The sequence below is a fragment of the Oryctolagus cuniculus genome, chromosome 1 (genome assembly GCF_964237555.1).
Source record: "Oryctolagus cuniculus chromosome 1, mOryCun1.1, whole genome shotgun sequence".
NCBI lineage: Eukaryota > Metazoa > Chordata > Mammalia > Lagomorpha > Leporidae > Oryctolagus > Oryctolagus cuniculus.
This window is the reverse complement of record NC_091432.1, coordinates 16,054,484-16,072,331: the sequence shown is the minus strand read 5'-3', so window position 1 is coordinate 16,072,331 and position 17,848 is coordinate 16,054,484. Positions and strand designations below refer to the sequence as shown.

The window sequence follows — 17,848 nt, the reverse complement described above, 5'->3', positions numbered from 1 at the left end:
TTCAGATTATTCATTTTTCTTACATATTTTTAAATAATGTTACTTTTATTTAATTATCAAGCTTATTAGGAAAATGTTTATGTGTTATCTTTCTATTTGTGGTTTGCCCTATTTCCTATAAAATAAAATAATATACCGTGTTTCTTTCCTTAAAGCACTTGTAACGTTCGTTTTCTTTCTTCTCAGTGGTAACCTTCAAAATTAAAGTGCATATTTAAAATATTGAAATTAACATAATGTGCAAGGTAATTGTTAATTCAAGGTCCTCAATGTAGTTTAGATCCAACATTCATTTCTCATTCTTTGTATTGTTTTTATCATACATTTTACCTTTATGAATGTTTTAAATCCATCAGTGTAGTGTTGTGGAAGTCCTTTATTTTTTCATGTTTTTCATATTACTTTTCTGGAAAAAGGGTAAAATTTAATGCTTATAGACTGAGGAGGGTGGCAACTAACAAGGCTTTTCTGTTTAGATTCACCTCATGTCTATGTGTAGCATTCTAGCCCTGCTTGTAGAGCATGGAACCCATGGAGTGAGTCAGATGACAATCTTGGCAAGATTCAAAGGTTAATGGGTTGCTTTGGGGAAAGGGAAGTTCTAGATTCTATGATCCACTTTGGGAAAAGGGGGTCCCAGTATCTGTGGTGGGAGAAATAGGACTGGGAAGGTAAGAAAAATCTTGTTTCTGAGTCCCTTGAAGATTCGTGTTCTGAGTCCCATACATTTATATATGACATTTGATCACATATTTCAAAAAAATTACAGGTAAACAATTGGTTGTGGAAAGGAAAATTGGGATAATAGGTGAGTAGTAAGGGATCTACAAAGGAAGTAAAGACCATAGATCAAGATGAGAATGTACAGAAAAACAAATCTAAGAACACATAACAACTTTAACATGGAAGAGCTATTCTAAGGGATGGAATAATAGAATGGTAAGAACAATCTAGTTGGGGGGGAGGAAAAGGAGAGAATATGAGTCAGGTAATTAGACAATATCGTAATTTGAATGAAAGCAATTTAAAATTTTCAGTCAGATTTTGGCTTCTACTATGACCCAGAAGATGTATAAGAATTTCCCCACCATCATAAATAGTGATCAGCTTGGGCAAACTGGGTTTCAATATCAAACAGAACACAAGAAAACCTTGCTGCTGATGACTGCGCAGTTACCTTGCATACTGAGTTGGCATGGACATAGAACATCACTATCTCTCATTTGGTTTAAAACCAAAGGTTAAAGCTATTGTTAAACAGGTTGATGCTAGCTTCATCATCTCCTAATTAGGCTGTGTAAGCATTACTAAAGTTTAGGTGAGTAGAACTGCCTTTGTCAAGTTCACCAAATACGTAATAAATACAGAAGTATTTCTATTGCACATGCCAAGAATTTCCTGATACTCTGCATCATGTATACAGTCTCTGAAAAAGTAACTTTTAAATCTAAATGCAAATTGATTTTTGTCATGACTTAATGTAAAATTTACAAGAATCTTTTACTCTGATTGTATTTGTGCATTTTGTCAGATTCTTCCTTTGCTCTTTCTTCTTAAAAAATAATTGTCAATAAAATATTTCAACATTCATTTCGTGTCAACCATACCTAAGAAAATAGTTTGCTGGTTTATATACAAGAGATGAAAGTTTTTGACCACTAAATTGATTATAAAATATTTTTTCTAGTTTCAGGGTTCATTTTCTTTTCATTTTTTTAATGGAAAAACTACAATAAAATAGGAAAAACATATTGCAAAAATATCATTTGTATATGGCATTAGCATGCCTGGATAGAAAATATGTATTTTTTCTTCTGATATCTCAAAATATATACACAACAGCTGGTGAACACTTTTATAAAAAGTTTAACATAACACAAAAGATTATATAACTTTTGTCGTGTCATGTTATAAAATTTGGTACATAAAATGCAGATTAGATACTGAGTATACTGCTTAATGATCACTTTGCAATCTTCAATTACACATTCAAATGAACACTGTGTGTACAAAATGAAATATTTGGGAGAAATGATTTGTTAAAATATTAAAAGCAATTTGGAATTTTTATCATTTTCTTATTTAGATTTTGTGGTATTCTAATTAGTTTTAGTGACAAATATTATTCCCATGACAATTTCACACTTTTAAATATGAAAATGTTTCATTATGAAACTGTTTCATTTGAAATGTTATTATTTCCATTCTTGATGGTGTCAATCAGGGAGTTCTCTACCACCCTTGTTGAAAATTTTCTAATGTTACCTCTTATACAGTGTATGTATGTACAAAACAATACATAGTCATAAACAGGTATAAGTATTATGTGTTATAAAACAATAAATTAAATTTTTAAAATGACTTAAAGCATCAGAAAAGAAGACCAAGTCAGCAATTGCTCTCCATGTGTTAGCTTCTAAATGAAAAACCTAATATTGCTTCATTGATACTTCACTTTTGTCCTGAGAAACATGTTTTCCTTGGAATTGGGCCTCTGAGGATGATCAGATGTTGCACCATCATGAATTCCCAGCACACAAGGTCCATGATATTATCCAGGGATGAAGAAAGTCATCCTCTGCTCTGTATATATTCTCAATAGTTCCTGTCATTTTTCTTGAGACGTAACTTCCTGTGAAATTTTCCATTTGACCAGCACACATATAAACTTCTAGGGTGATTTATTTTAACACATAATAAAACAAAATGAAATCACAAAAATATACCATATTTTCTCAAAGAAAAAATACTATATGGCAGGGATTTTCAAATCCTTAAATAATTTACATATCTCATTTTTGTGTCAATTTTGAAATTGATGAATTTTTAGACAGATAATCTTGGAAGAATTTTTTCCTCAGCCTTTGGTTCACAGTAAGTAATATTCTCAAAATGGTTGAATTTGTCTCAGACTAAATAAAATGTGGTCTTTATCAGACTAATATGCATGCACACATGTATCATTTAGTCCCTACTATAAGTAATGTCAGGACTTATGTAACCAGAAATAGATAGTTGATGGAATGAGAGTCTACAAGCAATGTACCTATTTTGAAATTGTGAATTTTGGAAGATATTTTATTTTGAATGTGTAAAGTTAGGAAAATATTATATTCTAGATATTAATAATTATATGTAGTCTGTAACTTTAATAATCCCATTAGATTCCACTATTTATGGAATTCATTTAATAAATATAAACACTGTTCGAAATAAAGACAGTATATATTACATGGGATAAATATCTGTTATTTTTATTAGATTTTCTAAAATTAATTAATGACAGAAATACACTAATATTAACAGGTTGCTTGGAATCAACCTATCTTGGTAGAATTCAGTGTTGACAATTAATTATTATTACTCTGAGTTGCTTAGGATTTTGTGTTCTTTTTGCATATTAAGTTTTAGATAATGACATAACATTTTTGTTTCTATTAAATGTGTACCAAAGAAGCTACTTCTAATGAATTATGCATTATGTACCTTCTATTGTATAGTAAACATTTATCGATTTGTACCTGTATTTGCAAATAAAACTAAGCCTTCTTTCAGTACGCAGTGAAAACACCTTTTACTATCAATATCTAGAAGAATTCGGCTAATTAAATCCAGGGTCTTTTTATAACAAGTCCCTGGAGGTAATACCTACTAAGTGTGAATTTTGATTTCTTAGCAGCTTACAGCGGTTTGATGCCATGAGTAGAAGGAACAACACGAACGTGCCTGACTTCATCCTTACGGGATTGACAGATTCAGAAGGGATCCAGCTGCTCCTCTTTGCATTTTTTCTGCTGATTTACTTGATTACTGTGCTGGGGAATGTAGGGATGATATTGATAATCCGCCTGGACCCCCAACTTCACACCCCCATGTATTTTTTCCTCACTCAGCTGTCATTTCTTGACCTTAGTTACTCAACTGTCATCACCCCCAAAACATTGGAGAACTTACTGACCGCCACAGGGTACATTTCATTCATGGGCTGCTTCACCCAGTTGTTCTTTTTTGTCTTCTTAGCTGCTGCTGAATGTATTCTTCTCTCCTCGATGGCCTTTGATCGCTATGTAGCTATCTGCAATCCTCTGCACTATGCAGTTATTATGAACACAAGATGCTGCTATGCCCTCATCACTGGGTCCTATATGATAGGATTTATGGATTCCTCTATCAATGTTCTCTGTATGAGCAGACTGCAATTCTGTGACTCAAATGTAATCCGTCACTTTTTTTGTGATGCACCCCGTATTCTTGCTCTCTCCTGCACTGACACCTATGGCAATGAACTTATGATATTCATTGTTGCTGGCTCTACCATACTAGGGTCCTTTATCACAATAGCTGTGTCCTATGTGTCCATTCTCTCTTCTATTCTGAAAATAAATTCCACTTCAGGGAAGCAAAAAGCCTTCTCCACTTGTGCCTCCCATCTCCTGGGAGTCACCATATTTTATGGCACCATGATTTTCACTTACTTAAAACCAAGTAAGTCCTACTCCTTGGGAAAGGATCAAGTGGCTTCTGTTTTTTACACTATTGTGATCCCCATGCTCAATCCACTCATTTATAGTCTCAGGAACAAAGAAGTTAAGAATGCTCTTTATAGAGTTATGCAGAGAGATGTCTTCAGGACACTTCCAGGCATTTAAAATAGCAATGGTGCTAAACACACAACCTCATATTTACTTTCTTTTTTGCTCTTATTTACTTGGTATCTCTCTGAAAGCACTTGGACCCTTTTGTTAATGTGAACTTGAATTGAACAAACATGATCTTTTACATTTCCAGGAATGTGTTTGTAGATCTATGGTATAACTAGATAGAATATATGTTAAATCTATGGGTTATATATGCACGTGTTTAAGTATAATTACTGTGAATATTTTTAACTTTTATTTAATAAATATAAATTTCCAACGTACAACTTTTGTATTGTAGCAGGTTTTTCCCCTCATAACCTCCCTCCCACCTACAACCATCCCATCTCCTGCTCCCTCTCCCATCCCATTCACATCAAAATTCATTTTCAATTATCTTTATATTCAGAAGGTCAATTTAGTATATACTAAGTAAAGATTTCAACAGTTTGCACCCTAATTACTGTGTAAAATTTTAAAAATATATACTATTTAAAAATATGCCACACATATTTTCAAGCATACTCCAATTTTTAAGAATTTTCTTGTTGAAAATAGGTATGTTTTATGCTTAGTAAGAGATTCAGAAGTCATCTATGCTACATATGCAGAAAATTATTATAGAGTGGAAAAAATTGCTTGGTAATCAAATTTTTCATGATTTAGATTCTGGCTCTTCTACATTCCTAGCTGTAAAATCCTTCAGAAGTCACTTAAAATTCAATCTTGTTGGGGCTGGTACAGTGACACTGTGAGTTAACTTCCTGGCCTGAAGTGCTGGCATCCCATATGGGAGCCAGTTCAAGACCCAGTTGCTCCACTTCCAATCCAGCTCTCTGCTATGGCCTGGGAAAGCAGTAGAAGATGGTCCAAGTGCTTGGGCCCCTGCACCCACATGGGAGACCCAGAGGAAGCTCTGGCTATTGCGGCCATCTGGGGAGTGAACCATCAGATGGAAGACCTTTCTCTCTCTCTCTCTCTGCCTGTCCTCTCTCTGTGCAACCCTGACTTTCAAATAAATAAATAAATCCTTGAAAAAAATTCAATCTTGTTGTTCTCAAGGTTAATTATAATTCCAGGCTCATGTATTTAGAATGTGGATATAAAATATTTGAGTCACAAATGCTTATTGTGATAATTATGGATGCTGATTATTGTCTTAAAAATTTTTTGTTTCTAGATTATTTTTAGTGTTTTTCTGATTATTTTTTATTAACTTAATTGAAAACAGGTTAAAGAGGAAAACATGCAGTTAATCTTTGGATTTAAAACAAAATAAAATAGTACAATGCAATCAATTTATAGGAAAATGACATGTTAATGTTGAAATATTTGGAAAAATGAAAAACATAAAGGTAAATAGGAAAGCTGAAGTTATCAATAATTTTATATATGTTCTTCTAGATCAATTATTTTTATTTTATATGTAATTAAATATATATTACATAAATAAAATTTTTGTCTTTCCCTGTGTAGTCGTTTTCATCTTTACGTTTCTGCTGTTAAGTGTAAAATTTGCTATTCTCTTTGTTCCTAAAAGTTGTGAGGTGAATGTGTGCTTAGTAAGGGGGCAAAATCAAGACTTTTTCAGGGCTTTGACCTGATAAATATAACTTGTTTTTATGCTCAAGAAAGCAGTAACTAACACAACAGACGTCCTTAAATAGTGTAAGTTGTTGCATCCTTTATTGTAGTGGAGTGGATTCATCTGCTGTTGACTCCGGCATCGAAATTGCATTGCCTGGTTATAAAGTAGGCAGGTGTACTCTAGTTGACCAGACCTACAAGATGAGCCCCTGGAAAATCCAGATGCCGTATGGTTTACTGATGGCAGCAGCTATATGAAGGAAGGAGTTAGAAAGGCAGGCTATGCCACAGTGGATCTTACGCAGACGATAGAAGCCCAAGCACTACCACACAATACTTCAGCCCAAAAGGCGCAGCTTATTGCATTGACGAGGGCTTTACAACTGGGAAAAGGCCAGTGAGTTTATATATATATATATATATATATATATATATGGATTCCAGATATGCTTTCCTTGTGTTACATGCACACGCAGCAATCTGGAGAGGGGCTTCCTGACTGCAAAGAGTTCCCCTGTTGAATATGGAAAAGAGATACTGGCTCTACTTCAGGCAGTATTGGAGGCCATTTTAGAAGTGGCTGTCATCCACTGCAAGGGACATCAGAAGGGAGATAATTATGTTAACCAGGGAAATGCATTAGCAGATAGAGCAGCTACACAGGAAAGTTTGGAAATGCCCCTTATACCTCAATCTGTGGAAGTGGCTAAGGAATCTCACTATACGGAACCTGAGAATGACTGGGCCCAACAGCGAGGCTATACTAAAAACGCAAATGGATGGTGGATGCTAAATCATAGAATTATGCTACCAAAGGCCACTCAATGGAAAATTATTAAGGAGATACACAACTCTACCCACTTGGGGAGAGAGGCCTTAATGCAGCAGGTCTCCCGAGCTTTTGGAGGACAGGACAGGGACTAAATACGGTCATAAAGAAACTGACTCACTCTTGCCCACTGTCTTTACAGAATAACCCTCACCACGTAAGGCCACCTCCCCAGTTGACTCCTGTGCAGAGGAAGGGAACATACCCAAGTGAAGATTGGCAGGTTGATTTTACCAATATGCCCCCAACAAGCAATTACAGGTACCTTCTAGTCTTTATTGATACTTTTACAGGATGGACAGAGGCCTTTCTGACCCAAATGGAGAAAGCACATGTGGTGTCTAAAGCCTTGTTGAAAGACATCGTGCCACGCTTTGGACTCCCACGGTCACTCCAGAGTGACAATGGACCTTCATTTATATCTAAAATAACCCAGCAGGTAGCCACTGCTCTAGGAATTTCTTACCACCTCCATACTTCTCGGAGGCTTCAGTCATCAGGTAAAGTTGAAAAGGCTGATCATAGCCGTAAAAGGGTTCTGGCCAAGCTTTGCCAGGAGACCTCAGAAACATGGCTCAAACTGTTGCCAATTTTATCTTCTCAGAATGAGAATAGCGCCTAAAACCGCCTTAAAGCTTAGCCCCTGTGAGATGCTCTATGGAAGGCCTTTTCTCACCTCTGATATTTTCTTTGATTCAGAGGTGCAAGATCAAATAAAGTACATTATCAACCTAGGCCAGATACAAAAGGCTCTGGTACAGCATAGCAACAAGGTCCTTCCAGTGCCAGACCCTGAGGCTCATGAGCAGCCTGTCTCCCCAGGGGACTTGGTCTTATTAAAGACCTGGAAGGAAGGGTCTCCCTCAGACCAGTTACGGCCCCAGTGGAAGGGGCCTTACCGAGTACTGCCGAGCACTCCTACATCAGTAAAATTACAGGGATTCCCAACTGGGTACAATTGTCAAGGATTAAACCTCTACCTCTTGAGTCTAAACAGGTGGATCCAACAGATACATTGGCTTATTCCTGTGAGCCAATTGAAGATCTAAAATACCTCTTCAAAAGGCAGAAAGATAAATAGAACTCTTGTCCTAGCCACATCAAAATGCTGCAATTCAGTGCCCACCTGATGTACATACCTCTCCTGGTCCTTTCCGGGTGCTATTATTGGCAGAAGCACCCCTTGGTGGGTTCCTCAGAATGACAGCCCAGAAGAGTTTTATGAAACTGGCTTTAAGAATCTGACCTTAGCTGTGGGTAATCTGACCTACACTTCAGGATGGCTTCTACAGCAGGCTCTGATTTCAGTAGACTCCCTGTCCAGGGTAGTTATGGACAATAGACAGGCCTTAGAGTTCATGTGAATAGAACAAGGGGGCATGTGTGCAGTGCTCAACGGGATCTGCCACCTTTATTCAAATAATAGTATGTTCACAGAAAAGGACATCAAAGCCCTCTATTCTCAAGCTAAATGGTTTATAGTTTGCATAGGGGTAATCTCCCACCACCTACTGTCTGGGAGATGGCTAGACATGCTTTTTCTATTTTAAGGGGCATGCCAGTTGCACTTGGGGCTATTCCAATCTTGCTCATGGTGATTGACAAACTTATATGTTTCAGAACCCGACAGCTTCTGAGAATAATGATGAACATGCAGGGGACATGGAGGATGGCAGTGACTGAAAGAGCTCCAGCTCGTGAAGCAAACTCATTAGGTGAGATACGTAGAGACTTCTGGTCCGAGAACAGGCAGGGTCTGCACCCCTAATAAGTAGGAAGCAGCTACAGAAGATGGTGACTCGACACCCATCACCATCCCCTTAAGATTAAGGTCTGGAGTCTCTGAGGGGGGGATGAAGCAGGCAGGCATACAGGCTAAATTGATCAGATTTGTGAGCTGGAAGACCACGCCTTCGCCACGCCCCTGCGTGACTTCATGTCCTGCCTGATATCTTCACCATGCCCCTGTGTGACCTTACACCCTACCTGATACCCCCACCACACCCCGTGTGACATCAGGCTGTACCTGACCATACCTGAGCGCCCACTTGGCCACAAGCCACTCCCCTGTGGAAAATATATAAAAAGGCAGGGAGGGTCGCAAAAAGCCCTCTCCGTCTCTGTGCTGCTACTGGTGATAAGTGGTGGATAGCAGCTTGAGGTGTTTGCTGCATGTGGTTTTGGCCTGCTCTCTGAGTGGTATGGGCATTACCCTAGTCCTGGACTTTCCTCTCTCTCCTACCTGAACTAAAGCTTTCACTTTCCTGGATACCTTTCACACTAAAAAAAAAGCCTAAAACGTACCATGCTGCCTCGTTTATCTGTGTCAGTATTTAGAATTCTTCTCTAAATATTAGGCAAGAACCCTCTCAGGCTTATTAATATTGGGGATTTATTAATAAACTCATGGTGAAATCGTATGGCACCCCAAATTCTGGTAGCACGTGTGGCACCCCATATAGCACTTCCGGGGAACTTTAAAGGGCCACAGTTCAGTGTAGATTTTAGGGGGTTGTCTCCAATTTCAGTTTGAGTCCTGGTTGCTCCATGCTTCTGATCTATCTTCATGGTAATGCCTATCCTAGGAGGAAGTAGATGATGGCCATGTCCTTGAGTTCCTGCAACCCACATGGGAGACATAGATGAAATTCCAGGCCCCTGGCTTCAGCCTAGCCCAGCCCTGGCTGTTAGAGGGATTAGGGAATAAACCTACAGATGAAAGAACACTGTCTCTGTAATTCTTCAAGTAAATAAATTAAATCTTTAAAAATGATGTAGGTTATTAACAAATATTTTCTAGGGCTACTGATTGAAGAAAGCATAGTTTTAGCAGTGCATACTAAATTTCTCCTAATGCACAGAAATGTATTTTAAAAGAAGATATCAATAAAAGAAAGAACACTTTATCAGATATTGGGTGATATAGGTCAGGGGATCTGCCTCAGCCAGGATACAGACTTTCCTATTGCAACAAAGCAATCCAGAGACACAGGATTAGCACAAAGAAAATTGTCTTTTTATAACACACAATTTATCTGTGGTTTATCTTTATTCCTCTTGAGTACACTAGCATTTGAGGTGACTGTTTTTCACAAAAAGTAACTCTGGAGCCAGTTTTTATGTTCTCTTGTGTCGCTCCCCCTCTTCGTGGAGGAACGACACTAAACCCTGCGCTGTTCTTTTGTCTGCTTGGCCCTCCCCGGGTTTGCTGCTGGTTCTTCCCGGGTTGGCTACTGACCCTTCCACCTCCGTGGAAGGGCGGTTCCCCCTGCCACTTTCCCCACTTCCGCGGGGGAGTGGCACACCGCCGGCCGGCTCTCTCGGGGGCTGCACAGGTGTTCCTTCAGATAGATGTTCCTGGTGCATGTTGTCTCTCTCCTCCTTTATAGTCCTCTTCCACCAATCCCAACTTGGCTGCCCACACGCCGAGTACACTGCTCTCCTCCAATCAGGAGCAGGTCCTACAGTTTATTGGTTGAACTGGAGGCAGCTGTGTAGAAGCTGTTTCTCCCTTCTCAGCGCCATATTGTGGGAGAGCAGATGCATAGAATAAGTCTTAATTCCAGTAACTTAGTCTAGTCCGAGTTGCTCCCCACACTCTTGTTTTACTTTCTCCCAATCTTTGTCCCCTTCTGCATAGTTGCAAAGGGTTCATGCAGCAACTTGCCCCAAGTTCTCAACCCCTACTCAGAGGCAATAATGAAATTTTCATGCAGAAAATTCAAGTAGTCTTTATGTTCATGTTACTGTATTTAGTGAGGAATTAAATTGATTAAATAGCTATAGGTTTACTCATATAATTTATTTTCAGATGGATCTTTAAAAAATTGCACTTTTAATCCAATTATTAAATGTATTTGAAAAATGTTCTTTCTGTCTTATTTTTCCTTTCAAAATAGTGGCATCCTACATTTATATGCAATAAAGTGGCATCCATTATTTCACTCCTGAACTTGGCAATCTTGTCTTCTCTCTTCTCAGTGGTGACCCTCAAACATTAGATACATACTGTAGATATTACAGCACACTTAACATGATATAGAATATAACTTTTAATATAAAAGACTCATAGTAGTGCAGATCCAATATTTCTATCTCATTGTTTGGATTACTTTTGTAATAAATTTCACTTTCTGAATGGTTTAAAGCTACAATGTCATAGATTTGTGATATTTATGCCATTTAATTTATAATGCATTAAAATAAATTTTCTGATATTTATTTTATTTTTCTTTGCTTTTATATGTTTGTTTTATCTTCTTTCCTATGCAGACTCACGTTTCCTTTCTTATTTTCTCATCTTGGAAAATAATTAAAAGTCTGCTGGTTATAAGTTAAATCCACGTGAATACACATGTGAATTTGAATACCGGGACATCTGTGTGTGTGTGTGTGTGTGTGTGTGTGTGTTTTAAGAAACTAATATATGGTACTTTAGAAATAGTTCAGGGCCGGCGCTGCGGCTCTATAGGCTAATCCTCTGCCTGCGGCACCGGCACCCCGGGTTCTAGTCCCGGTCGGGGTGCCGGATTCTGTCCCGGTTGCCCCTCTTCCAGTCCAGCTCTCTGCTGTGGCCCAGGAGTGCAGCGGAGGATGGCCCAAAACCTTGGGCCCTGCACCTGCATGGGAGACAAGGAGAAGCACCTGGCTCCTGGCTTCAGATCAGCACGGTGCGCCGGCCGCAGTGCGCTGGCCAAAGCTGCCATTGTGGGGTGAACCAATGGAAAAGGAAGACCTTTCTCTCTGTCTCTCTCACTGTCCACTCTGCCTGTCAAAGAAAAAGAAAAAAGAAAAAAGAAATAGTTCAATTATGCAGTATGTATTGAATTCTGGATTGACAGTTAACTTTTGCTGCTATAAATATGAATATTAACATGATCCTTCATTTTTCACATGTATACAATATCTTATTTCATCCTTAACAATTTTATGTATTTCTCTCTCTTAAAAGAGATATAATCATTTTTAAATATTTATTTATTCAAAAGACTTATTGGGAGAAAAAAATGGAGAGACAGAGAAAGGGCTCCTCTTTGATGGTTCACTCCCCAAATGACTACAATGGTCAGGTCTGGGACTGGCCAAAGTCAGAATCCTGGAGCTTCTTCCAAGCCACCCACATGGACCCATCTAACCAAGGACTTAGGTCATCTTACACTGTTTTTTCCCAGACACATTAGCAGGGAGCTGGATAGGAAGTGGAGCAACCAGGACATGAACTGGCACTACATTAACCCATTACACCACAACATTGGTCCCTAAAAAGGGATATAATTGAGTAGTAATAGACTGAAGAGAGTGGCATTTAAAAAGGCTAGTTTGTTTATATCCCTCCTATCCTCTATGTGTAGCTGTCCAACACTGGGTATAGTGCAGGAAACTCATGGGATTAGAGATGACAATATTGTAATCAGGGAGTGTCAGAAAATTTCCTCAAATCTGAGAAAACATATATTTGTCTTTTGGGGACTGGCTTATTTCACTAAGCATAATGGTCTACAGTTTTATACATTTTGTTATTGTGAAAGACCAGATTTCATTCATTTTTACAGCTGAGTAGTATTCCATCATGTGTATATATCACAATTTCCTTATCCAGTCATCACTTGATATATGAGTGAAATTGACATTTTGATCACATATAGGCAACAACTATTGAATATCACAAAATTTTACATTTTTCTAAATGACTTTTAAGGGAACCTATTTGATATTATGTTATTAGACAAATACATTATACATCTTATATTATATACATGCAAACACACAACCACACACATTTAGCTGATTTGTACATGATTTTCAAAATACACAAGCAGATTTATGGTGTTTACATATTTTCCTTTAAATTTATTTATTTATTTTGAAAGAGAGGGAGAGAGAAAGACAGGGAGAGAGAGAGCTCTTCCATCCACTGATTCAATCCCCATATAGCCACAATGGCCAATGCTAGTCCAGGATTTATCTGGGTCTTCCATATGGGTATCAGAGGCCCAAACACCGTGCATCATCTTCCACTGCTTTCCTCAGACCATTACCAGGAAGCTGCTGGGACAGGAACTGGACCATATGGGATACCAGTATATCAGGTGGCAGCTTCACTTGCTACACCAAAATGCCAGCCCCTACAAAATTTCTGATAGGCTCATTTTTCCCATTGAATAATAAGGTTTTGAGATTTATTTGTGTATATTCTTATGGATCTCATTATGCATTTACTAAGTGAGAACTTTGGTTGTTTCTGAATCTTCTCTAATGCAATAACATTCCCCCATGTGTATAAATATTTTCTCTCATATACAATAATAATGCATTTAAACTATATATTTGTAGCATATGAATTTGAACCCCTACCTCACACCATATAGTAAAATTAACTCAGAGTTGATCAATAGCAAATACAGGAGCAGCAGCCATGCCACTTTTATAATAAAACACATGAGTAAATATTAATGTAATTGGAGTATCAGTGTATTCATAAATATGACTCAAGAAAAAGACAAAAATATAGGTACATTGAGCTTAAACAAATTTTCAAAAAGCATACATTTCTATGATTTGAATATGTCCTTCAATAAAGTATGTATTGGAAACATAATCAGCCATATCATATGTTGGTGCTACTTCGATGTGGTCCTCTGGGAGACAATTACAGTTCGATGGAGTCAAGAGAATCAGGCTACCATGTTGGGATTAAGACTATACACGAAAAGGAAGACTGAGTTTAACATTGTCTTGCTCTTTCACTACGTGATGCTCCTGCTTTGTAATTCTGTAACAAGAAGGCTGTAATCAGATGTGGCCTGTTGATCTTGGATTTCTCATAGTCAAGAAATGTTCTTTGTAGATTACCAGTTTCAGATATTCTGTTACAGAAGAAATACAAAAGAAAATAAAACAACAACAAAAAAAACTAAAACATGCATCAAGGGACATTGTCATGAAAGTGAAAAGGCAACATATAGAATGATAAAAATACATTATTTTTAAATAATACTTTCAATAATGGTTGAATATCCAGAATATCTAAAAAATTTATACAGCTCAGCAACATAAAATCAAGTAACTCATTAAAAATGGGAAATTTTTGAAAATTTACTTGAGAGGTACAGTTACAGACAAAGAGGGAGAGAAAAAGAGAAAGGTCTTCCATCTGCTGGTTCACTCTCCAAATGGCCACAATGGTTGGAGTTGAGCCGATCCGAAGCCAAGAATCAGGAGCCAGGCACTTCTTCTGGATTTCCCATGCGGGTACAGGGACTTGGGCCATCTTCTACTGCTTTCCCAGGCCATAGTAGAGATATGGATCAGAAGAGGAACAGCCTGAATGAGAACCAGCGCTTATATTGGATGCTGGCACCTCATATGGAGGATTAACCCACTGCATTACAGTGCCGGCCCCGGCAAAAGATTGTAAAAAACATTTCTCTAAAAGTATGCACGTGGCCATTGAAGTCATGAAAATTTACACATTATCATTAGTCTTTGGGGAAATGTAAATCATAATAAAATGAGAAACCTCTTCACATTTACTAACATTTAAAAAAAAGACACAGAAAGAGCATACACTGACAAAAATCTGAAGAATTTTATATCCTTTTCCATTACTGGTGGGATTGTAAAATATAAAATGGATTAGTCAATATGGAAACAATTTGATTCTTCAAAAACTTTAACGTATGATTAGTATATGACTCCTTTAATTCCATTACTAGATTTATAATTAAATAATATTAAATTAGGCACTGTAGCAAGTACATGTACAGCCAAAAGACAGAATAAATTTGAATGTCATCAACAGAAGAATGGATTAATAAATTGTGGTAAATGACTACATTAGATATTTTCATCAGTAGAAGTGGTAAAAGGGTGGACATTTGGCCTGGTAATAATGATGTCAGTTAGGATGCCTGCATCCTATTGGAGTGTCTGGGTTGCAGTCCGGCTGCAGCTCCTGATCCCAGCTTCCTGCTAATGTAGACACTACAGGCAGCAGGTACTGGCTCATGCACTTGAGTCTTTGCCACTCTGTAGTAGTCATGTTTTGTCTAAGCAGCATTTTACTTGTTATTGTTGATTTGTGTGTACAATTCTTCTTAAGTGCTGAAACTTAACTGAAAAGTGATCGCTGTTAAATATAAGAGTGGGAATAAGAGAGGGAAGAGATGTGCAGTTCGGGACATGCTCAAGCTGACTTACCTCAAACGGTAGAGTTAGAAACATACCAGGGGATTCGAATTCAATCCCATCGAGGTGGCATGTACCAATGCCATCTCACCAGTCCCAGTGATCAATTTCTGTTCACAACTGATCATAATGATAGGACTAAGAACCAAAGGGATCACATAAACAAGAATAGTTTCTGCAAATACTAGCTGATAGAATCAAAAAGGGAGAGAATGATCCAACATGGGAAGTGAGATACTCAGCAGACCCATAGAATGGCAAATGTCCTAACAGCACTCTGGCCTCATAATCAGCCCTTAAGGCATGCAGATCCGACTGAAAAGCCCATGAGAGTATTTCAGGCATGGAAAGCCAAGACACTCTGGGGGGGAAAAAAAAACCTAAATGAAAGATCTCCATGAGTGAGATCCCAGTTGAGTGGAAAGAATGGGTCATCAAAGAAGGAGGTACCTTTCTCTGAAGGGAGGAGAGAACTTCCACTTTGACCATGGCCTTGTCTAAATATGATCAGAGTCAGTGAACTCAGGGGGCTTCCATAGCCTTGGCAGCTCATGACAAGAGCCTAGGGTGATTACTGAGGCCATAAACAAGAGTGTCAATTGGTTAAGTCAACAACAGGAGTCACTGTGCACTTACTCCTCATGTAGGCTCTTTGTCCTTAATGTGCTGTACATTGAGATTTAATGCTATAACCAGTACTCAAACAGTATTTTTCACTTTATGTTTCTGCGTGAGAGCAAACTGTTGAAATCTTTACTTAATGTATGCTAAACTGATCTTCTGTATATACAGAGAATAGAAAATGAATCTTGATGTGAATGGAAATTGATCTTCTATATATAAAGAGAATTGAAAATGAATCTTGATGTGAATGGAGGAGGACAGGGAGCGGGAGAGGGGAGGGTTGTGGGTGGGAGGGAAGTTATGGGGGTGGAGCCATTGTAATCCATAAGCTGTACTTTGGAAATTTATATTCATTAAATAAAAGTTTAAAAAAAACAATTCCAATAAATATTAACATAAAATCTGTTTATATTTGGAGACCCAGAGTGGATCCAATCAGTGTTGGTGCTTAAAAAAAAATACAAGAAAACACCTTAATGATGGAAACAAACATCTAGAATTTGCAGCCCAGTAGAGTAAAAGTCTTCGTTTATCTGAGTGTGTGAAAGTATCTTAAATAACTAAAGTAACACTTGCTTTGTGGAGGGATTATAGAACGAGTAACTAGATTTATAATTTGTGCAGAGTTATTATGTACATGATGTGTACATATCAATCCACAAAAGCCCCAGGGCATCATTTTCAACAATAGCAATATTGTAAGTCTAACAACAGCAATATATGTGTATCAGGGAATATTTACTACAGACAGCTTCATCTTATCCTAGCCATATTAAAGATAAAATATATTCAAATTCTTAAACTGCTAAAATGGAGAACTGATTCATTATTCATATGTAAATATTTAGATTTGTTAATTCATTAATTAATTTCAAGATATTTATTATATACTTTGTGAGCATACATTTATGAACTGATAATTTATTTTTCAGTTTTACTCGCTCTATAAATGGAATTTATTTAGGAACCAATTTCTATCAAACACCCTTTTTACTGCCTCTTTTACATCTTTGTTCCTCAAACTATAGATAATGGGATTCATCATGGGAATCACAATGGTGTAGAATATTGACACTATCATGTCATGCTCCAAGGCATAGTTGGAACTTGGTCTCACATACATGAAGAGGATTGTCCCGTGATAAATGGATACTCCAGCTAGGTGAGAGCCACATGTAGAGAAGATTTTTTGTCTCCCTTCAGCTGAATGCATCCTCAGAATGGCCAACAGAATTAAACCATAGGAGATCAGGACAATCAGTATAGTGACTACCTCAATAGAACCCACAAAATAAAAGAGTAGAAGCTGGTTTATGTGGGTGTCGGAACAGGAAATTGCAAGGAGTGGAGGGATGTCACAGAAGACATGACGAATTTCATTGGGTCCACAAAAGGACAGACTAAATGTGGCCACTGTGTGGACAATAGCATGTAAAACACCGCCAACATAGGATGTGATGATGAGTGGTACATAGACCCTGGGTGACATGCTCACTGAGTACAGAAGTGGGTTGTAGATGGTTACATAGCGATCATAAGCCATAGCAGCCAAGAGAAAGCATTCTGTGGTTCCAAAAGTAACAAAGAGAAGCATCTGTGTTACACATGCAGCGAAAGAAATGGATTTATTTTCCGCTAGAAAATTGACCAGCATTTTAGGAGTGACGACTGTAGAATAGCAGGCATCCAAGAATGATAAAACACTTAGAAAATAGTACATTGGATTGTGAAGCCGAGAATCTCCTATGACCAACACAATGAGTCCTAAATTTCCTATCAGAGTAAAAAGATAGATTGATAGAAATATCAAAAATAAGAGGACTTGTAAACCAAAATCATCTGTGAAGCCCATTAATATAAACATGGTGACTTCGGTCATGTTCTTCAAGTGAGCCCTGAAGGAATACAAGTCTGATGCCATCTCTGAGATTTCAGTTACCATTTGGATATTCTGAAGGCAATTTCCAGTGACAACAGAGTCCAT

General features: G+C 37.7%; 3 protein-coding genes across 3 annotated transcripts in view; 2 read left to right on the top strand and 1 right to left on the bottom strand.

Moving 5' to 3' along the window:
- LOC100346173 (olfactory receptor 8H1-like) overlaps positions 1–9,768 on the top strand; it is a 30,601-nt gene extending 20,833 nt beyond the window's left edge. Inside the window, exons 2-4 of the transcript XR_011384521.1 lie at positions 7,196–7,314; positions 8,674–8,768; positions 9,639–9,768. The gene's annotated coding sequence lies outside the window, so the exon portion shown is untranslated. The remainder of the gene's footprint in view (positions 1–7,195; positions 7,315–8,673; positions 8,769–9,638) is intronic.
- LOC100346685 (olfactory receptor 8H1) lies at positions 3,427–4,924 on the top strand. Its single transcript, XM_017349665.3, has one exon. It carries the CDS (start codon positions 3,699–3,701, stop codon positions 4,647–4,649), a length of 951 nt encoding a protein of 316 aa, XP_017205154.3. The 5' UTR covers positions 3,427–3,698; the 3' UTR covers positions 4,650–4,924.
- Positions 9,769–16,807: 7,039 nt separating the features above from the next.
- On the bottom strand, positions 16,808–17,848 carry LOC100347209 (olfactory receptor 5T9-like). Its single transcript, XM_002708930.2, has one exon. The coding sequence runs from the start codon at positions 17,846–17,848 to the stop codon at positions 16,808–16,810; it is 1,041 nt and encodes a 346-aa protein (XP_002708976.2).

Coding starts and splice junctions, on each gene's coding strand:
- LOC100346685 (XM_017349665.3), top strand. CDS start 3,699: ATGAGTAGAAGGAACAACACGAACGTGCCTGACTTCATCCTTACGGGA.
- LOC100347209 (XM_002708930.2), bottom strand. CDS start 17,848: ATGGACTCTGTTGTCACTGGAAATTGCCTTCAGAATATCCAAATGGTA.